This window comes from Acinonyx jubatus, chromosome C1 (assembly GCF_027475565.1).
Source record: "Acinonyx jubatus isolate Ajub_Pintada_27869175 chromosome C1, VMU_Ajub_asm_v1.0, whole genome shotgun sequence".
NCBI lineage: Eukaryota > Metazoa > Chordata > Mammalia > Carnivora > Felidae > Acinonyx > Acinonyx jubatus.
In genome coordinates, this window is record NC_069381.1 from 127,872,866 (window position 1) to 127,893,331 (window position 20,466).

A 20,466-nucleotide genomic window follows, 5' to 3' on the forward strand; every position below is an offset into this window, starting at 1 on the left:
AAAAAACTTTTAAAATACACTTTTAAAAATTATCTTTTGCCGAATTAATAACATAGTTTCACATATATTTTCATGGTGTCTGACATTTTCAGTAGTGGAGTGTCTTAGTTTAGGTTGCTGTAACAAAGTGCTATAGATTGGCTGGCTTATGAAGGCTGAGTGTACAAGATCAAAGTACCAGCATGGCCAGGTTCTGGTGAAGGCCCTCTTCTGGATTGTAGACTACTGATTTCTCTCGCTGCATCTTCACATGGCGGATTGAGCTAGGGAGCTTTGTGGAGTGTCTTTTATAAAGCACTAATCACATTCATAAGGGCTCCACCTTTATGAACTCCTCTAATTCCAGTCTCTCTTTTTTTTTTTTAATTGTTTTAAATGTTTATTTTTGAGGAAGAGAGAGAGAGCGTGTGAGCAGGGGAGGGGTAGCGAGAGAGGGAGACACAGAATCTGAAGCAGGCTCCAGCTCACTGGTGAGATCATGACCTGAGCTGAAGTCGAATGCTCAACAAACTGAGCCACCCAGGCGCCCCTCACTGACCTCTTAATACCATCACATTGGGGGATAGGATTTCAATGTAAGAATTTTGAGGAGATACAAACAAACATTCAGCCCGTAACATGGAGTCTTTCAATTAAATTTATTTTTGGTTTTTCACCTCCAGTTAATTCTTTGTATAACAGATTGTGAATACTTTCTGTAGAGAATCTTGTTTATTTTTTAATATACAGTTCTCCAGTATGTTAGACATTTGAAAAATTTACCTCCGACATTATTAAGGCATTTACAGATTATACTAAAACCATCTTTTAGACTTTTATGAAAGTTGTTTTTAGGGATGAAGAGATTATGTCCAAAGATCTAGGGTGATAAGAGACTTTATTTAGCTTCTTTTTACCAGTTAATGGATTTTTCTCTGGTGGGATAGATGCCCCGGGAAAGTTAAAGGATGCCGTTGTGATTTAGAGCATCCATTTTTAAAGGGAGAAACAAGAAATGAGAGCTATGTTTTCTTATCAGGTTCTGAGGAGGAGTATGACTATGCCAATGTATTTTGATCCTTTTTCATCATTAAAGAGCCTGCATTGTTAGAGAGATCTCTTCCTTCTCCAAGAGATTTGATCTCCTTTTCTTCTGCTTAGAGATCGAGGAATCTGAAAGTGAGCTCACTGATAATGGCCAAAATCTGAGTAGTGCTGTGAACCAATCTGGTCCTACCTGATGTAAATCTTGTGACATTTTATGAACACACATATTTATAATTTTTATAATGAATGTATTGGCCAAGTTTTATTTTTGTACATTCATTTAACTGTGTTGTCATTAACATTCTTAGATGATTCTTTTGTTTAAACTTCTGTTCTGTTTTCCACCAGAAAGCCAAAGAGCATATCGATTTGTACAAGGGAAAGACTGGGGTTTTAAAAAATTCATTCGAAGGGATTTTTTGCTTGATGAAGCTAATGGTCTTTTACCAGATGACAAGCTTACATTATTTTGTGAGGTGGGTACGTTTTTTATTTCAAGGAACTCCAAAGTTATATTTAATGATAAAGCAAAAATATAAGCTAGAACAATATTGGCATACTTTTTTTTATTGCGAATACTTTTAAAATTCAGTAATCAGTATAATTGATAAGGTTTCATTTGTAGATGTTTTACCAGTAAGACTAGATTGTCTTCAATATAGTAAGTAGCCCATTCTGAAAAGAATCTGTCATGTCTACAGCTATAAATTATATATGGTAGTTATACTACCACATAGTAAGTACTTCTTCCTTCTAGAAAGACTATGGATGTGTATATCTTTATATGAAAATTTCTAAGTATCTTCTTCATTCTGAAATAGGTAATCACTATTTTTTGTCATATTCAGGTTGACCATATTAAACATGATTAGTAGCTTATCAGTTTGAATACAGACTGAAATATGTACATCCATACATAATGAAAGTGCCTGAAAAGATTGAGAAGCTTGATATTTATACAGTTGGGTTCATTTAATTAAATAGATGTTGGCATTATAAGCAATAGCATCCCAAATTTTTAAGATATACCCATGTCTGTTGACAAACTTGTGAGATTTATTTTCATAAAGTGTCATATTTTAACAGTTATGAACATAGCCCTGCCAATAATTTACAGTAATGATTTGTTTTAATTTGAGGCTGGAATTTGCTCTTGTCTGTACAAATTGTTGAGATTATTCTTTGGAGTGACTTCAAGGATTATATTATCTACCAATACAGTTTATAGAGAACATATATCAATAACATAGTTTATCAAAATGTTTAAGGTAGTTGATAATTTTCATAGAAAAACTTAATTGAAAGGTTATGATCAAGTAAACTCAATGTTAGATATATGTTAATAAGTTATTTTAGATCAATGAATGTATTAGAAGCATGATAAGTTACTTAACTGCTATTAAGTTAGCTTTAATTTCTTTGTAGAAAATGTATAAAATTTCATGGCACCATTATAAACTAATTTTATGTTATTATGCTGTGTCAGAAAAATAATTGAAATGTGGCTCTAGAGACTACATAATGCAAATATAGTGCATCTTATTTTCACTTAGACAAGTTAAACGAACTGTAGGATAAATTTGTTATGAATATAATTATTTGGTTGGTAAAGCACATACCACAAGTGTCTTCAGCAGAATTTATCATTAAATAATTTGAAAAACAAATACTATAAAGCATTTGTTGCCAATAGACATATATTCAGAGTAGTATCTTAAACAAATACAGATTATATTATTTAAAAATTTTAGCATCCTTAATATAGACTCTTCAGAATCTTAGGAGTTATCTTAAATTCCAACATGTTAATTTTTTAAATTGTACAATCTTTTAATTTAAAGGACCTTAAAAAAAGCTATGCAATCCAATTTCAAAAATTTACTGCAGTTAAATCTTATGTAAATAAACTCTTTAAGAAAATATTCCTTTTTTTTAGAATTGAAATTATGTTTATAGATATTTTAAGTATATTATATTGGAACCTAGTCAACAAGAAATTCAGAATGAAGGCTGAAATTAAGATCTTTTTTCAATACATAACTTTTGAAGTATATTTTTTATCCACATGCTAGTAACTTCAAAAAACATAACCTTCCATGCCTTACATTTTAAGTTGGCATTGATCGTATTCAGTTTTGGAGACTGTAATAGATATTTTTTTACTGATGTGGAGACTTATACCCTGGGCACTGTATTTAGCATCGGTGGGCAAAAAGTACTTTGCACGAACATTCCTCATGTGCTCCACCGTTTCTTCCATACCTCTCATTGATGCCCTTCCTTCTACAGCACCTCCAGCACTGCTTGCAGAAGAGGAGGAAGCATTGCACTGCCCTACCTAAAGAACTGCCTCCTCCCCCTCCCCTGCAAGTGGTGCTGTAGACAGGTAAGGCAGTTTGGTGCTACCCTTTTTCTGCAAGAAATAACCTCATCTTGCAAGTTCCATATTGTGAATCAAGTAGCCAGAGTAGATATTTCTAGTAGTGTAAACAGCTCTGCCCATACTCTCCCAAAGTGATGGAGAAGACAGGAATTGAGGAATAAGTATGAGAAATAGAAAACTTTAGATTAGTTCATTTTTTTTAAGTCCAACAGATTTTAAATAATCTCATATAGACCCATACCATCTCTTGATTGCAGAAAATTATACATGTACAGTTAGAATGTGCATATAAATTGAGTTTTTCATAAAGTTAATTCATTTGGAAGGACACACCTTTTTTCTCATCCTGTTTTTTGTTGCCAAGATATCATTTGTGTTTTAAAATACTTGTGATAATGGATGGAAGTTAGGTTTCATTCTTTAAAAAAGCCCTTTTAAGGCAAAATGAAAAGTTGACAACCCTATTTCTGTCACCCAGATTTTTAAAAAGGATGCCTATCTATGACAGTCAAAAAGTCTAAGACCCACTATTTTAGTAGATGATATGAAATTGGACTATTGAAAAGTTGCTCACTGTGAAGCCAGTGTGAGGAATGGTTACGTAGTTGATTAGAGTGGCAAAATTTATACACTGTGAACTATTGTAAATTCCTAGTTTTAAAACTAGTTTGGAGAATTGAGATTTTTTCAAACTAGAAATAATAGTCACCTCTATTCCACACTATTGGAGACCCAGATTTTCAGGGCAGTCATGTTTGATTAGAGTTTGCACATGTTTATCTTTAGTCTGAATTATATTCTCACAGTTTAGCTGAAACCAGATTTTAAAAAGAGCTTTCAAATGAGTGTTTCCTTTGCAGTATTTGTCAATTTTGAATATTATACCTTCGCATTTTAATTTTGAAAGAACAGCACTTAACTGTAGGAAAGAATCTCAGACTTTTTTCTGAATTTTTTACTCTAGGTTCCATGCAGTAAGAATGTTCATTACCTGTTTTTGAATATGTGCTAGAAAAAAAGCTAAAATTTTACCAATTTCTTAATTATAGGCATCAAGAAAATAATCATTAGAATTTGTTCTGTATCAGTTTTTAATTAGGTCATTAAATTTGCCATATAAATAGTCCCTTGAATACCCCTTACCGTATGAAATGTTAATTCTTAGTTTAAATTTGTGGTACGCATAATAATGCTATGTAGATGTGTATGTCAATAATATAACTTCTGAATTATGATTACATATGCAAAATAAAAATAAAACATCAGTGTCTATGCCTGATAAAAATGGCTGTAATTATTGATCATTTTATTTCTTCTGTCACTTTATTTTTGTAAGATTTTTACATTAAATATATTCTTTTGAGTTAGGATAATAGGCAATAAATAGAATTTAAGAAATCCTTTCCTAAATTAAATATGTTGTAACATTTTTATAAATCCACTGCATATTTTATGCACATAATTGAACTGATCCACTTCCTTCTGTCTTACAAATTTTTAAGAGTGGTGCTTGATAGGAACAAAGAAATACTGTCTATGTGATAAAAAACTGATCTCTAACTAAACCTTCAATATCAACACCAACATTTTTAAAGTATCATTAAGTTATAGTGGATGGTGTAAAAGAGCAATCAGGTAAGGATTAGTGAAGCTTTTTTTCCTATGTGTAGTCATTTTAGAAACAGTTTCAATAATTAAAAACTTAATAGAATAGAGAACCTTTATTACTGGATTTTATTTATTTGTTTACACAATATCTTGGTTCCTATATTTAGAAAATCATCTGACAAGATTGTTGTAATAGATCCTTTTTGAGCCATAACTGCATCAAAGTAGTACTACTGATTTTAAAATGTATCCAAAGAAATATTTGTGTAGTGCCAAGAATTAAAAAAAAAAAAAAAAGAAAAAAAAAAAAGGAATCTGATAATTACATGTCTAGCCTTCCTTTGGTATTGAATAAAGTGTGATTGATTGACGCATTAGTTACCTTCTTTGATCTCCCTTTGAAATCTTTTTATAAAATAAGTTGATTGGATTAGATGATTTCTATATGTATGATTCCAAATGGTTAATAATGCCAGTTGGAAAAAAAACAAAGTGGTTAATAAAAATATCCTCAGAAAAATAAAGTTTTTCTTTAGAAGTATCCATTCATTCCCATTTGATACATCAGGGTGAAGGAGCACTTCTGAGATTTAATATTCTCTAAATAGTTTATTGGACTATTATTATGCTGTGTTATTAGCATGTTAGTAGTTTGGTCTAGTTTATCCATTTCCAATTTACATTTTCTATGTAGTTTACTTTATTGGTATGTGTCCTTATTTATGCCTATCATTATTTAATAAAAGCCTTATGAAATGTTTTTCAATTAATATAGTTTGCTGCATAACAAATGACAACAAAACTTAGAAGCTTAAAACAGTAGATAACTAACATATAACAGTAATGGTTCATTTACTCTGAAATATTTGCATTACTAGTTGAGTAGTATTTTCTTGTTTATTAAATGTAACATTAAATTTCTAATATTAGTAGCATACTTTTTTAAAGTTTTACTTATTTAAGTAATCTCAACACCCAACATGGGGCTCGAACTCACAACCCTGAGATCAAGAGTCATGTGCTCCTCTGACTGAGCCAGCCAGGCTCCCAGTACCATACGTTTTCTTAAAAGTGATGCACAAGACTTCACCAGTAGTGTTTTAGGATTTTATTCAGTGTATAGTCTTTTCTAGTGAGAGAAAATTTAATCTATGTTATATTGAAATCTTTATAAAACCAGTGTTTTCATCATACTAATTTTATTATTTCATAGATAAATAGAAGGTCTGCAAATAGAACTAAATTGTATTTGTACTGTTGATTATTATTATAAAAGATTTACATGAATTTTAATAAGTGCGATTGCTTTTGTGGGAATTCTTGTACTTTACAATTTAAATTAATATTACTAAATATTTAAATCAATTTTACTGGAGTCGAAACATGTAGGAAGTACACTTAAAATACTTCCCAAATTGAATATCATAGACTATAGTTTTATAACCTTTTTTACTAGTATAAAAAGTCCTTGTGAGTGTGATGCCATGTTTATTACATATGTAATAGACTTTAAATGTTGATAGGACTGTGGTGTAAGTGAGAAAATAAAAATTAAAGAAATTTCTTGCTTCACCTCACAAAAATGTCTCCTGCTTGTTTCAATTTGATATCATTTTATGACTTTTGCTGAGGAGTTTTTTTAATTACTTTAATAACCAAGCATTCTAACCAATCGGTAAGCCATTTATTTACATAAAATGTTACTTGAAAATGATCAAATTTGTTTCTATTTTTTTTCTATGTTCTTTAAATTATATCCTTAAGTTTAATTCCCAAGAATTAGTGTTTTTAATCAGTATTTTGAATTATCCCAATAATTCTAATGGTAAGAAATTTAAGTATAGACTTACTAATTACTGATACTAATTTATAAAAGTGTTTTTCTTGCTGTCCATTTTTTATTAGGTGAGTGTGGTCCAAGATTCAGTAAATATATCAGGACATACTAATACAAATACTTTGAAGGTGCCTGAATGTCGACTAGCAGAAGATTTAGGTAATCTCTGGGAAAACACAAGATTTACAGATTGCAGTTTTTTTGTGAGAGGACAAGAATTTAAGGCTCATAAATCTGTACTTGCAGGTACTTACAACTTTTGGGTAATATTGTACATTTCTTCCATAAATCTGTACATTAAATAATGACGCTTAATGTTGTTACAGCTCGATCCCCAGTTTTTAATGCAATGTTTGAACATGAAATGGAAGAAAGCAAAAAGGTAAACATCATTTAAAGGCTAATATTTAATTTGTACAAATGTAGAATAGTGGAATGTATATTTTGAAAGTAATTGTGCATGGTTTTATTGTTACACTAAAATTTCAGAAATAGAAGTAGAAAGGGAAAAAGTATGTTCTGTAGTAGAACAATAGATATAGCCTAATGTGGGTGAATATTCCAAATAATAACTATTTTGATGTCCATCTAGTGGCAAAATAAATGAGTAGTTTTTATCCAAAAGGGTGGTTCTGGTCCATAGCTATTTGAGATCTCTCTACTTAAGGTGTTTATTCCTCTTTTCTAAATTATACATTGATTTTGGAATTTTTTTTTCTAGAACAAAAATAATGCCACTAAAATAAGAAAGATTTAAAAAAAAAAGACAAATCACAGTAGTGTTATTATATATTTAATCAGTATGTTACCTCTTTGGTTTTCCCAAATGTTACTCTGTCACCTGTCATCTTGAAATGTAGTCAGATTAAAGATCAGAGATTGATTCTTTGCTGGTTGCATTACATGTGAGCCTTCATGCTCTAACGGGACCACTCCAAAATTTATTTATGTGGCTCAACTTCATTCTTTCTGTAGAACTAAAGGCTGAAATACATAGCTGCTTTCTTTCCTTTGATTGTTGGTCAACCAGGTACTATGATTAGCCTTCTGACCACTTTCACATAAGGAGACGGGAATAATTTCAAATGTTATTGTCAGCAAAGGGTCAGAAAAATTTGGTATTGTTTAGTGTTAGATATTTAGCTTCATTGATCCCATGAGAGAAACCAAATACAAAGATGTAGGAATAAAAAAGGAATTACTACTCTTTGGACTGGAGTATGTTTCAAGCAAAGAGGTAATGCCAGTGTATAGATAGTATGACATGCCATTTTTGCCAAAGGGAGAGTTCCGAGGTAGTGGGCTCTGGAAGTATCTCAAATACCTGACCCTACTTTTGCTGGAACCACTGGTTACAGAGTCTTAGGCATTGTACTACGACCTCAGAATTCAACAAAGAAAAAGTTAATAGGTATCTTCTTCTAAGATACAGGTTAGAAATTGAACATACGTATTTTGTTTGGCCTAAAGACCTTAATTTGGTTTTCTTTTTGTTGGTTTGTTGTTTTACCCTTTTTAATTGAAATATTGAGGTTTTATATACCCACATGGTAGTGCTTGACTCGGTATACTTCTCCTATTAACCTGCTTGCTTCACTTTGCCTGCTTAGGTTACTGAAGATTTACTTACCTCCATTTTAAAATAGAGTATTTGAGTGCAAATTTAGTTAAATTATTGTCAAAGTTTCTCTTAGGTTCATTTGTGTGTGTGTGTGTTGTTTGAGTATAACTTTTGTGTTGTTTTCAATATCAGAATCGAGTGGAAATAAATGATGTAGACCCTGAGGTTTTTAAAGAAATGATGAGATTCATTTACACAGGGAAAGCACCAAACCTTGATAAAATGGCTGACAACTTGTTGGCAGCTGCAGACAAAGTAAGTAGGTCTAAAGCGCTGAAAACTGTACTCAAGCTTGATGTATCTAGAAAGTTATCATCAAATGAAAATCCTAAGTAACTTGAAATGCTGAGGAATTAATTTATACTGTTTGTAGATGGCTCTTGAGTGTATTATGAAATAGCATGCAATGAGATGATATGGAAATGAGATTTTTTTTAATCAATAAGGCATATAAATATCTTGAGCCAGTTAGAATATATGAATAAACTAAAATAATGAAATAAAAAAGGAAAAAAGTATTGGATTTTTTCCTAACTTAATTGCCTGTATTCAGAGATATATATTTTTTAACATGATAGCATAGAAAGAGAAAAAATAATGCTAATTTTATAATATTCTTTTGTAAGGGTTATTTCTTAAAGTTTCAGAAGCAATGCAAAAATACCAGAAAATCTCAAAGCCAGTAGTTTTCAATCCTGAAAGCACATTGGGAGGTTTTCTTGAAAGTTTTGATGTTTATGCTTCTGTCCATATAAATAAGTTTATGAGTATGCCTGTCTATGCACATATGTACATGTCTTTATGTACACATACACATATACCACATAGAGGGTAGGGAAGAGAGTACGATATTGTACTTGTTTTGCAAAATATTACCATTGGAACCATTACCAAGCCAAGAGTATATGGAATCTATTCTTTCTCTTTCCCCCACTCCCAAGTTGTTTAAATTCCAGTTAGTTAACATACAGTGTAATACTAGTTTCAGGTGTACAATATAGTGATTCAACCATTCCACACACAAGTGTTCATCACAAGTGCACTCCTTAATCCCCATCACCTGTTTAAACCATTCCCCCCCACCCCCCCCCCCCCGCTTCTCTTCTAGTAACCATCAATTTGTTCTCTGTAGTTTAGACCCTGTGTTCTTGGTTTACCTCTCTCTCACTTTTTCCCCCCTCATTTGTTTCTTAAATTCCACATATGAATGAAATCATATGGTATTTGTCTGAAATCATATGGTATTTGTCTTCCTGTGACTGATTTATTTCTGTTAGTATAATACTCTCTAGTGTCATCCATGTTGTTGCAAATGGAAAGATTTCATTCCTTTTTATAGCCCAGTAATATTCCATTGTATATCTATACCACAACTTCTTTATCCATTTATCAGTTGATGGACACTTGGGCTGTTTTCATAATTTGGCTATTGTAGATAATGCTGCTATAAACATGGGGGTGCATATTTTCCTTTGAATTAGTATTTTAGTATTCTTTGGGTAAATATCTAGTAGGGCAATTGCTGAATCATAGGATAGTTCTATTTTTAATTTTTTCAAGAACCTTCATACTGTTTTCCAGAATGGCTGCACCAGTTTGCATTCCCACCAACAGTGCAAGAGGTTCTCCTTTCTGAACATCCTCACCAACACCTATTGTTTCCTATGTTTTCGATTTTAAGCCATTCTGACATCTGTGAGGTGATATCTCATTGTAGTTTTGATTTGTATTTCCCTGGTGATGAGTGATGTTGAACATCTTTTCATGTGTCTGTTGGCCATCTGATGTCTTTGGAAAAATGTCTACTCATGTCTTATGCCCATGTTTTAATTGGATTATTCTTTTTGAGGGGTATTTTGTAGGTTCTTTATATATTTGAAATATTAACCCCTTACTGGATATATCATTTGCAGATATCTTCTCCCATTCCATGGGTTGCCTTTAGTTTTGTTGATTGTTTCATTTGTTGTTCAGAAGCTTTTTGTTCTGATGAAGTCCCAAAAGTTTATCTTTGCTTTTGTTTCCCTAGCCCATGCAAGAAAGAAGTTGCTGCAGCCAGTGTCAAAGAGGTTACTCCCTGTGTTCTCCTCTAGGATTTTTATTGTTTCAGGTCTCACATTGAGGTCTTTAATCCATTTTGAATTTATTTTTGTGCATGGGGTAAGAAAGTGGTCCAGTTTCATTCTTTTGCATGCTGCTGTACAGTTGCTCAGCATCATTTGTTGAAGAGACTATCTTTTTTCTATTGGATATTCTTTACTGCTGTGTTGAAGATTAATTGACCATATAGTTTTGTGCTCATTTCTGGGTTTTCTACTCTGTTTCATTAATCTGTGTGTCTCTTTTTATGCCACTACCATACTGTTTTGATTATTATAGTTTCGTAATATAATTTGAAATCTGGAATTGGGATATGTCCAGCTTTTTCTTTCTTTTTTTTGTAAAGAGAGAATGAGCATGTGAGCGTGTGAGCAGGCGATATGCAGGAGGTGGGGAGAGAGAGAGAGAAAGAGAGAGAGAATGAATCCCAAGCAGGCTACATGCTCTGCACAGAGCCTGATGCGGGGTTAATCCCATGACTGTGAGAACATAACCTGAGTTAAAATGAAGAGTCAGGCACTTAACCAACTGAGCCACTCAGGTGCCCCTAGTTTTGCTTTTCTATTTCAAGGTGGCTTTGGCTATTTGTGGTCTCTTGTGGTTCCATATAAATTTTAGGATTCTTCTATTGCTGGGAAAAGTACTGTTGGTGTTTTGATAGGGATTGCATTAAATGTGTAGATTGCTTTGAGTAGTATTGACATTTTAGCAATATTTATGCTTCCAATCCATGAGCATGGAATGTCTTCTCATTTCTTTGTGTCATCAGTGTTTTATGGTTTGCAGAGTACTTTCACTTCTGGTTAGGTTTATTCCTGAGTATCTTTTCATTTTTGGTGGAGTTGTAAGTGGCATTGATTCCTTGATTTCTTTTTCTGCTGCTTCATTATTGGTGTATAGAAATGCAACACATGACTATACACTGATTTTATATCCTGCAACTTTACTGAATTCATGTATCAGTTCTAGTGGTTTCTTTGTGGAGCCTTCAGATTTCTATATAGAGTATCATGTCATCTGCATATAGTGAAAGTTTTACTTTTTCCTTGCTGATTTGGATGCCTTTTGTTTCTTTTTGTTGTCTGATTGCTGTGGCCAGAACTTGCAGTACTATGTTGAATAAAAGCTGTGAGAGTGGACATCCTTGTCTTGTTCCTGACCTTAAGGGAAAGGCTCTCAGTTTTTCCACATTGAGGATGATTCTAGCTGTGGGTTTTCATATATGGCCTTTATTATGTTCAGGTATGTTCCCTCTAAACCTACCTTGTTGAGGGTTTTTATCATCAGTGGGTGTTGTACTTTGTCAAATGCTTTTTCTGTATCTATTGAAATGATTGTATGGTTCCTATCCTTTCTTTTAATAATGTGGTGTATCACCTTGATTGATTTGTGAATATTGAACCACTCTTGAAACCCAGGAATAAATCTTACTTTATTGTGGTAAATGATTTTTTTAATGTATTGTTGGATTCTGTTTGTTAGTATTTTATTGAGATTTTTTGCATCCATGTTCATCAGGCATATTGGCCTTCAGTTCTCTTTTTTAATGAAGAATTTATCTGGTTTTGATATCAGGGTAATTCATTCATCAGAATGAATTTGGAAGTTTCCCTTTTCTATTTTTTGGAATAGTTTGAGAAGAATAGGCACTAACTCTTCTTTAAATGATTGGTAAAATTCATATGTGAAGCCATCTGGTCCTGGACTTCTGTTTATTGGGAGTTTTTTGATTACTGATTTAATTTCTTTGCTGGTAATCAGTCTGTTCAGGTTTTCTGCTTCTTCCTGTTTCAGCTTTGGCAGTTTATGTGTTTCTAGGAATTTATCCATTTCTTCCAGGTTGTCCAATTTGTTGACATATGGTTTTTGATAATATTCTTTTATACTTGTGTTTCTGTGGTGTTATTATTTCTCTTCTCTCATTTATGATTTTATTTTGAAGTCCTTTCTCTTTTCTTCTTGGTAAGTCTGGCTAGAGGTTTATAGATTCTGTTAATGTTTCCAAAGAACCAGCTCCTGGTTTCATTGACCTGTTCTATTATTTTTTGTTTGTTTTGTTTTGTTTTAGTTTCTGTATTATTTATTTCTGCTGTAATCTTTATTATTTCCCTCCTTCTGCTGGATTTAGGCTTCATTTGTTGTTCTGTTAATGACTCCTTTAGGTGTAATGTTAGGTTGTATATTTCAGATTTTGCTTGCCTGTTAAGGTAAGCCTGTATTGCTATATATGTCCCTCTTAGGACCACTTTTTCTGCATCCCAAATGTTTTAGACCCTGGTGTTTTCATTTTCATTTGTTTCCATGAACTTTTTGTAGTTCTTTGATTTCCTGTTTGACTCATTCATTGTTTAGTAGCATGTTTAACCTCCATGTTATTTGTGGTCTTTCCAAATTTTTTCTTGTGGTTCACTTCTAGTTTCATACCATTGTGATCAGAAAAGATGGATGATATGATTCCAGTCTTTTTATATTTGTTAAGACCTAATTTGTGGCCTAATCTGTAATCTATTCTGGAGAATTTCCCAAGTGCATTTGAAAAGAATGTGTATTCTGCTGTTTTGGGATGGAATGTTCTGAATATATTTGTTAAGTCCATCAGGTCCAGTGTGTCATTCAAAGCCATTGTCTCCTTGTTGATTTTCTGTTTAGATGATCTGTCCATTGGTGTGTGGGGTATTAAAGTTTCCTACTATTATTGTATTCTTATCAATTAGTTCTTGTATGTTTGCTATTGACATTTATGTATTTGGGTGCTTTCATGTTTGGTGCATAAATATTTACAATTGTTATATCTTCTTGTTGGATTGTCCCCTTTATTATGATATAATACCCTTCTTTGTCTCTTGTTACAGTCTTTGTTTTAAAGTGTAGTTTGTCCGATATAAGTATTGCTACTCCAGCTTTTTTTTGACATCTGTTTGCATGGTAATGTTTTTCCGTACCCTCACTTACTTTTTTTTTTTAAGTTTATTTATTTATTTTTGAGATAGAGAGAGAGAGGGAAGAGCAGAGAGAGGGAGAGAGAGAATGCCAAGCAGGCTGCATGCTCTGTATGGAGCCTGACATGAGGCTCAATCCCATGACCAGGAGATCATGACCTGATCTGAAATCAAGAGTCGGATGCTTAGCTGATTGAACCATTCAAGTCCCCCACCATCCCCTCACTTTCAATCTGCAGATGTCTTTAGTTCTAAAATGAGTCTGTTGTAGGCAGCATATAGATAGGTCTTATTTTTTATCTATTCTGACCTCCTATGTCTTTTGATTGGAGCTTTTAGTCCATTTACATTCAGAGTAATTACTGATGGATATATATTTACAGCCATATTATTACTTGTTTTGCTATTGTTTCTGGAGATTTTCTATGATGCTTTCTTGTCTTTGTCACTTTTGGCCTCTCCTTTGCACTCAAAGTATATCCTTTAATATTTCTTGCAAGAACTGGTTTAGTAGTCACAAACTCCTTTAGTTTTTGCTTGTCCGTGAAACTCTTTCTCTTTCCTTCTATTCTGAATTGTATCCTGCTAGATGGAGTATTCTTGGGTGCAGATTTTTCCCACTCAGCACTTTGAGTATGTCGTGCCACTGTCTTCTGGCCTGCCATGTTTCTGTTGAGAAATCTCTAACTACCATTATGGGTCTTACCTTGTAAGTAAAGATGTCTTCTGTCTTGCTGTTTCTAAGATTTTTTCTTTATCATTATACTGTGCAACTTAATTACAGTATGTCTTGGTGTGGGCCTGCTTTTGCTGATTTTGATGGGAGCTCTCTGCCTTCTAGATCTGTATGTCTCTTTCCTTCCCCCAGATTAGGGAAGTTTTCGGCTATCACTTCCTCAAATTTTCTGACACCTTTTACTCTGTCATCTTCTAGGATTCCTATGATACAAATATTACATTTCATGGAGTCACTGAGTTCTCTAACTCGATTCTCAGGTTGCATAATTCTTTTTCTTTTGTTCAGTTTTCATTATTTTTTATTTTGTCTTCTAGGTCACTAATTCATTTCTCTGCTTCTTCCAGTTTGCTGTTCATTGTATCAAGCCTGTTTCTAATCTCATTTATTGTATTCTTCATCTCTGATTGATTCTTTTTTAACTCTTTTATCTCTGTGGTAAGAGTCTCACTAACTTTTTCCATTCTTTTCTCAAGCCCAGTGGGTATCTTATGTTCATTACTTTAATTCTCCATCAGGCATGTTACTTATATCTGTTTCACTTAGACCCCTGGCTGTGACTTCATCTTGTTCTTGAATAATTTCCTTGTCTTCTCTTTTGTCTATGTCTGCCTGCTTCTGTGTGTTAGAAAGGCCATTTATGTCTCCTGTTTCTGAAAGTAATGGCCTAAGTCATGTTCCCAGGGCCTGATGCTTCAGAGAGTTCTTCAGATATGTGCTGTGTGAGCTCTCCTATTGTGTTTTGTTTGCTCTATCCTTCAGGCTGATTGTCTACAGATGCTCTCCTTGCCTGCTGTAGGCAGTGTTTGGTACCTGGCCTCATTGTGGAAAGTTTTACCTAGATGTGCTCTGATCTGCTTGTGAAATGAGACCTGATACAACTTTATCCAGAACTGAGGCCCTGCAGAACTCATGGTTAGATATAGTATGGGCAGGGCGTTGTTCAGGTCTCTCTGTGCTGGGACTGAGGGAAGCTTGACTGAGAAGGGCAGTTCTGCCTGAACGCAGGGGAGTGGAGCTTGTTGTAAGCAAGTTCAGCAGCCAGTGCCATCCTGTGCTGTTTCCTGCATGTGGCTCTGTGTTTATGCTGAGGGGTTGGGGAAGTAACTGGTGCTGGCCAGCTCCTTTGTTCTGGGAGAACTGTCTCCATGAATGCTGCCTCTCAAGAATGTCCTCCTAGAGGAGCAAATAATCTCCCCCTGTTTGTCCCAGATTTTCTTCAGATTGCTGTTTCATTCTGTCTGTTCCTGGCTTATTTGTCTGCTTTCCTTCCAGGAGCAGAGCAAGCCCACTTACTGACCTTTAAATCTCTAGGCTTTAATCTCCACGTGTTGCAAGAACTCATGAAATTCAGCTTCTCTCATTTTGCAAACCAATATTTTTGGGGAAACATTCTCCTTTATATCCCCCTGTATGCTCCTTTCTCTCTGGCCCTTCTCCATGACCATGGCTCCTCCCCTCCACAGCACCCATGATACATTTCTCCCCTAAACCACGTCTCCACACTTCCTACCTTCTTCAACATCGCCTCTTCTCTCCCTTTAGTTGTTAGTTTTGTCCATCTTCTGGTTTATTTCTGGCGTATTTTGGATGATTTGGTAGTTATCTAGTTGTGTTCATGGGACAAGAGGAGCCTAGGGTCTACTTACTCTGCCACTTTCTTCTTGAGCTGGAATCTATTATTTTTCTCTTTTTTTAATATTTATTTATTTAGAGAGAGTGTGACTGGGGGAGAAGGAGAGAGAAAATCCTAAGCAGGTTCCATGTGTTAGCACAGAGCCCAATGTGGGGCTTGATCATGAACTGTGAGATCATGACCTGAGCCAAAATCAATAGTTAGACGCTTAACCCAGCTGAGCCACCCAGGCAGCTCTGGAATCTATTATTTCTTACAACTGCACATGAATCTATAACTGTCTTAATAAAAATTTAAATTAAAAAAATGACATTTGTAGTAGTATCAAAAATATTAAACATATAGGCATAAATCTGAGAAGACCTTCAAGACTATACCAATAATTACAATATATTGATGAGTGAAATTCAGGTACTACTTAAATAAATGGAAAGGGAAATTTTGTTCATGGATTAGAACTCTCAATATTATTAAAATTTCAGTTCTTAAAATTCATTAGTAGAACCAACATGTCTCTTGTAGGTTTTGTGTGGGGTTTTTTGACAAATGAATTTTAAATTTATGTGCAAGTGGGAGGACCTAGAGAAATCTGATAACTTTGAGAAAAGAAGGTCAAAATAGAGGACTAACACTGCGTGATGACAAGACTTATTATAAAGCTTCAGAATTTAAGACCATGTTGTATTGGTGACAAGATAGACAACTCATTTGAACAGAATGGAGAGTATAGAAATAGGCTCTCACATATCTGGATAGCTATTTTTTTTTTTAACGTTTTATTTATTTTTGAGACAGAGAGAGAGCATGAATGGGGGAGGGGCAGAGAGAGAGGGAGACACAGAATCGGAAGCAGGCTCCAGGCTCTGAGCCATCAGCCCAGAGCCCGACACGGGGCTCGAACTCACGGACCGCGAGATCGTGACCTGAGCCGAAGTCGGACGCCCAACCGACTGAGCCACCCAGGCACCCCTGGATATCTAATTTTTGATGAAAGTGCAAAGATGATTCAGTGAAGAAGGGATAGTCTTTTCAGCAAGTGGTGCTGGAACAGTTGGATACCTATATTCCTGAAAAAAATGAACTTTTTATGTGAACTTCACGCCAAGTACGAAAAGTCATGCAAAATTGATTTTAAACCTAAAGTCTAAAACTTCTAAGAGAAAACATAGGAGAAAGTCTTTGTAATCTTGTGTTAGGCAAAGAATTCTTAGCTATAAAACCAAAAAACAATACATAAAAGAAAAATAGACAAATTAGACTTAAATAAAATTTTAAAACTTCCTCAGAAAACACAGAATAAAAAAAGACTAGCCGCAAACTAGGAGAAAATTCTTTGCAAAGCATATATCTGATGAGCACCTTATATTCAGAATATATCTGCTAACAGACTTTTGTATATAAACTATATAAAGAACTCTCAAAACTCAACTATAAGAAAACAATGTTGTTTCTAAAAATAGAGAAAATATTTGAACAAACACTTCCTGAATTAATGTCAGTTAACGACATCAAAAGATGCTCATCACCATTAGTTACTAGGGGAATGTAAATTAAAACCATGAGATATTTCTACAAATGTATTGTAATAGATAAAATTACAAAGACCATACTAAGTATAGTCAAGGATGTGGAAGAATAAGGACTCTCATACACTGCTGATGGAAATATAAAATGGTAACAACCATTTTGGAAGATTGGCAGCTTCTTAAAAAGTTTTACACTTGGGGCTCCTGGGTAACTCAGTCAGTTAAGCATCCGACTTCGGCTCAGGTCATGATCTCATGGTTCATGAGTTCAAGCCCCTCATCAGACTATCTGCTGTCAGCACAGAGCCTGCTTCTGATCCTCTGTCCTTCCCTTCCCCCTCAAATATTAAAAAAGAAAAAATGTTTTACACTTGCCATCTGATTCAGTGAGTCTACTTTATCTAAGAGAAAAGAAAGCATATTCCCATACAGTAACTTATTTGAATGTTTATAGTCACTTTATTTATAATAGCTAAAAACTGGAAACACCAATTGTTTATCAAGAGAGGATTGCAGAAACAAATTGTGGTATGTCTGTACACAATGGAATATTATTATTCAGCAATAAAAAGCATTGAACTGCTGATAAAATGGTAGTGACATGTATGAATCTCAAAATAATTATGCTGAGAAGCCAGTCGCAAATTATATGATTCCATTTATAGAAGATACCAGAAAATTTAAACTACAGCAGTAGAAAGCATATCAGAGGTGTGGCCTGAGGTGGGGTGAAAAGGAAGGATTATAAAGGGGTAGGAGGAAACTTTTGGGGATGATGATTATGTTCAGTGTCATGATTTAATTATGGTCATATGACTGTATAAACTTTATTTGCAGTTTATTGTATATCAATTATAAATTTTCATTAAAGCTGCTAAAGTCCTAATAACTAAAGAAGTGGTTATCAAAATGATTTGTTGGCCTTTTATAATTCATTCTTCAAGATTGAGCAGTGGCAACAGACAGTGTACTGGCTGGTACACTCTGGTGTTTAAAATAGAGAAGAGAAATTCACTCATTAAGAGTTTGAGCAAGAAGGGTTTTTGTTTTTTTGGTTTTTTTGTTTTGTTTTGTTTTTAAAGAATAAAACCCTGTTTTTAAAATTGACAGTACATATTTTGCACAAATTGAAATTTCCTAAAGAAAATTGGTCTTTCTCTTGAATTCATTGATTAGTATCTTCTTAATATTAGGTTAAAATAACTTCAGGACTTTTTTTTACCCTCAGTTCAAAGTATAATGTGCTTTAAATTTATTTTCTAAGCTATAAATACCAAGTATTTGAAACTTGGTAGTTTGAGTAAATGTTTAATTGCTGTGTTTTCCTTTTGGATAGTATGCACTGGAACGGCTGAAGGTCATGTGTGAAGAAGCTTTGTGTAGTAACCTCTCGGTAGAAAATGTTGCTGATACCCTTGTCCTTGCAGATTTGCACAGTGCAGAACAGTTGAAAGCACAAGCCATAGACTTTATTAATAGGTAAGCTCTGCCTGTATTTCAGTGGGCATGACACCTTCAACATTTTTTCACTGGACTTTTTTTTAAGTGTGTTTAAATCTTTAATGCAGGTGCAGTGTACTTCGACAACTTGGGTGTAAAGATGGGAAAAACTGGAACAGCAAGTAAGATGACATCAGTTTCTGACTTAAAGTTGATCTGCATACATGAAATTAAGTGTTTGCATAGCCATTTGCTCATCTACAATAAGTATGAATCCAGATATTAGTTGTATGAAGCAAACTGCCAGTTATTTTAAAACATAATAATATGATTTGGTGGATTCTTGAGGCTATGCTCCCTTGTAGATCAGCTTCTAATGTGAACTGGGATAGACAGTTTAATTTTTTAAGCACATACGCTCACAGTATATAGCTGAGCCCGTGTATTTCAGTGGCTACTAGATTTTTTCCCTGTCCCTTCAGAAAACATTTCTAAAGATGTTGGGAAATACTTATTTTTTCCTATGAGGAATGTTCCCCATTTGCCTAGACAGTTTTTATATTTGACTGCTCACCCACTGCTTCTTAGGTTAGCCAAGTACCTTGCATCATATAGTATTTTAGGCTAGCTGCTTCATATTCCCTACTGGTAGCAGTTTGTTCTTTCCTTTCCCTGTTGAAACTGTGTGGTAGTTGTTACATTTTTCTAAGACAACCTTCTGAATATGAACTATTAGAACTTATTATTTCCCTTTTTGTTTTCTTCTCCTATTTTTAGAGTGATTTTCTACTTTTTGTAATTTTTCAAAATCAGAAAAGGTGAAGAGTTGATAGTTTGAATATTCACCTGCTTTTGATTAGTTTTTACCAATAAACCCTTAAATTCCATTTTCACACTTTATCAAAAGTAGATTTAAGTGAAAAAAGACAGTGTTAGAGACAGTAAAATGAATGTTGACCTGATTACTTCCCATTCTTTTAAACTGTATTATGTTGTTAACTCTGAATTCCTATCAGTTTGTGAATTCTGTTTTCACAAAGTAAAAATTAGTAACTACGTTTAAGTCACTGGTGGTATATTGGTTAGTATTTGATGATACGTTATTGTCATGGTATATGATCACAGAAAAATCTATTTAAATTTAAAATATATTAGCATTCAATGATAATTTTTTTATCCCCTTATTTTATATCCCCTGGAGTAGCTGTTGTATGTACAGACTTTCAATAGATCTTTTTGAATTAAATAAATGAAAATGCCAGGTATATTAAGAGGTATTTATGTGACTCCAAACAGTTAGTTAAAATGATAAACATAATTACATACAGGTAATATGATGTCAGGCAAATTTTTAAAAAGTTGTTTTATTCAGCTACTGTTTAGTTCCACAAACATTTACCTAGCATCTGTGTCTCAAGTACTGTGCTAGGGTGCTGCATATAAAAATAGGGAAAAATCTTTTTCTTGAGAAATTTGTCTAATGAAAGAAATACATGTATATATTATTTCATAATGTGGTAAGTAACATGATAAAGGAAGACATGTGCAGGGCACTTGACAAAGACTGGATGGTTTAGGAATGGCTTCCTACAGATGACATCTGAGTCTTTAAAC

General features: G+C 33.8%; 1 protein-coding gene across 4 annotated transcripts in view; it reads left to right on the forward strand.

The window, feature by feature from the left end:
• SPOPL (speckle type BTB/POZ protein like) overlaps positions 1 to 20,466 on the forward strand; it is an 80,702-nt gene that overhangs the window by 53,948 nt on the left and 6,288 nt on the right. For 3 of the 4 annotated variants that reach the window (XM_027055864.2, XM_027055862.2, XM_027055861.2), the window contains 6 exons: positions 1,375 to 1,502; positions 6,923 to 7,100; positions 7,181 to 7,236; positions 8,608 to 8,730; positions 18,749 to 18,891; positions 18,981 to 19,034. In XM_027055864.2, the coding sequence (XP_026911665.1) occupies positions 1,375 to 1,502; positions 6,923 to 7,100; positions 7,181 to 7,236; positions 8,608 to 8,730; positions 18,749 to 18,891; positions 18,981 to 19,034 (682 nt within the window). The remainder of the gene's footprint in view (positions 1 to 1,374; positions 1,503 to 6,922; positions 7,101 to 7,180; positions 7,237 to 8,607; positions 8,731 to 18,748; positions 18,892 to 18,980; positions 19,035 to 20,466) is intronic. The other variant, XM_027055865.2, reaches the window with a different exon arrangement.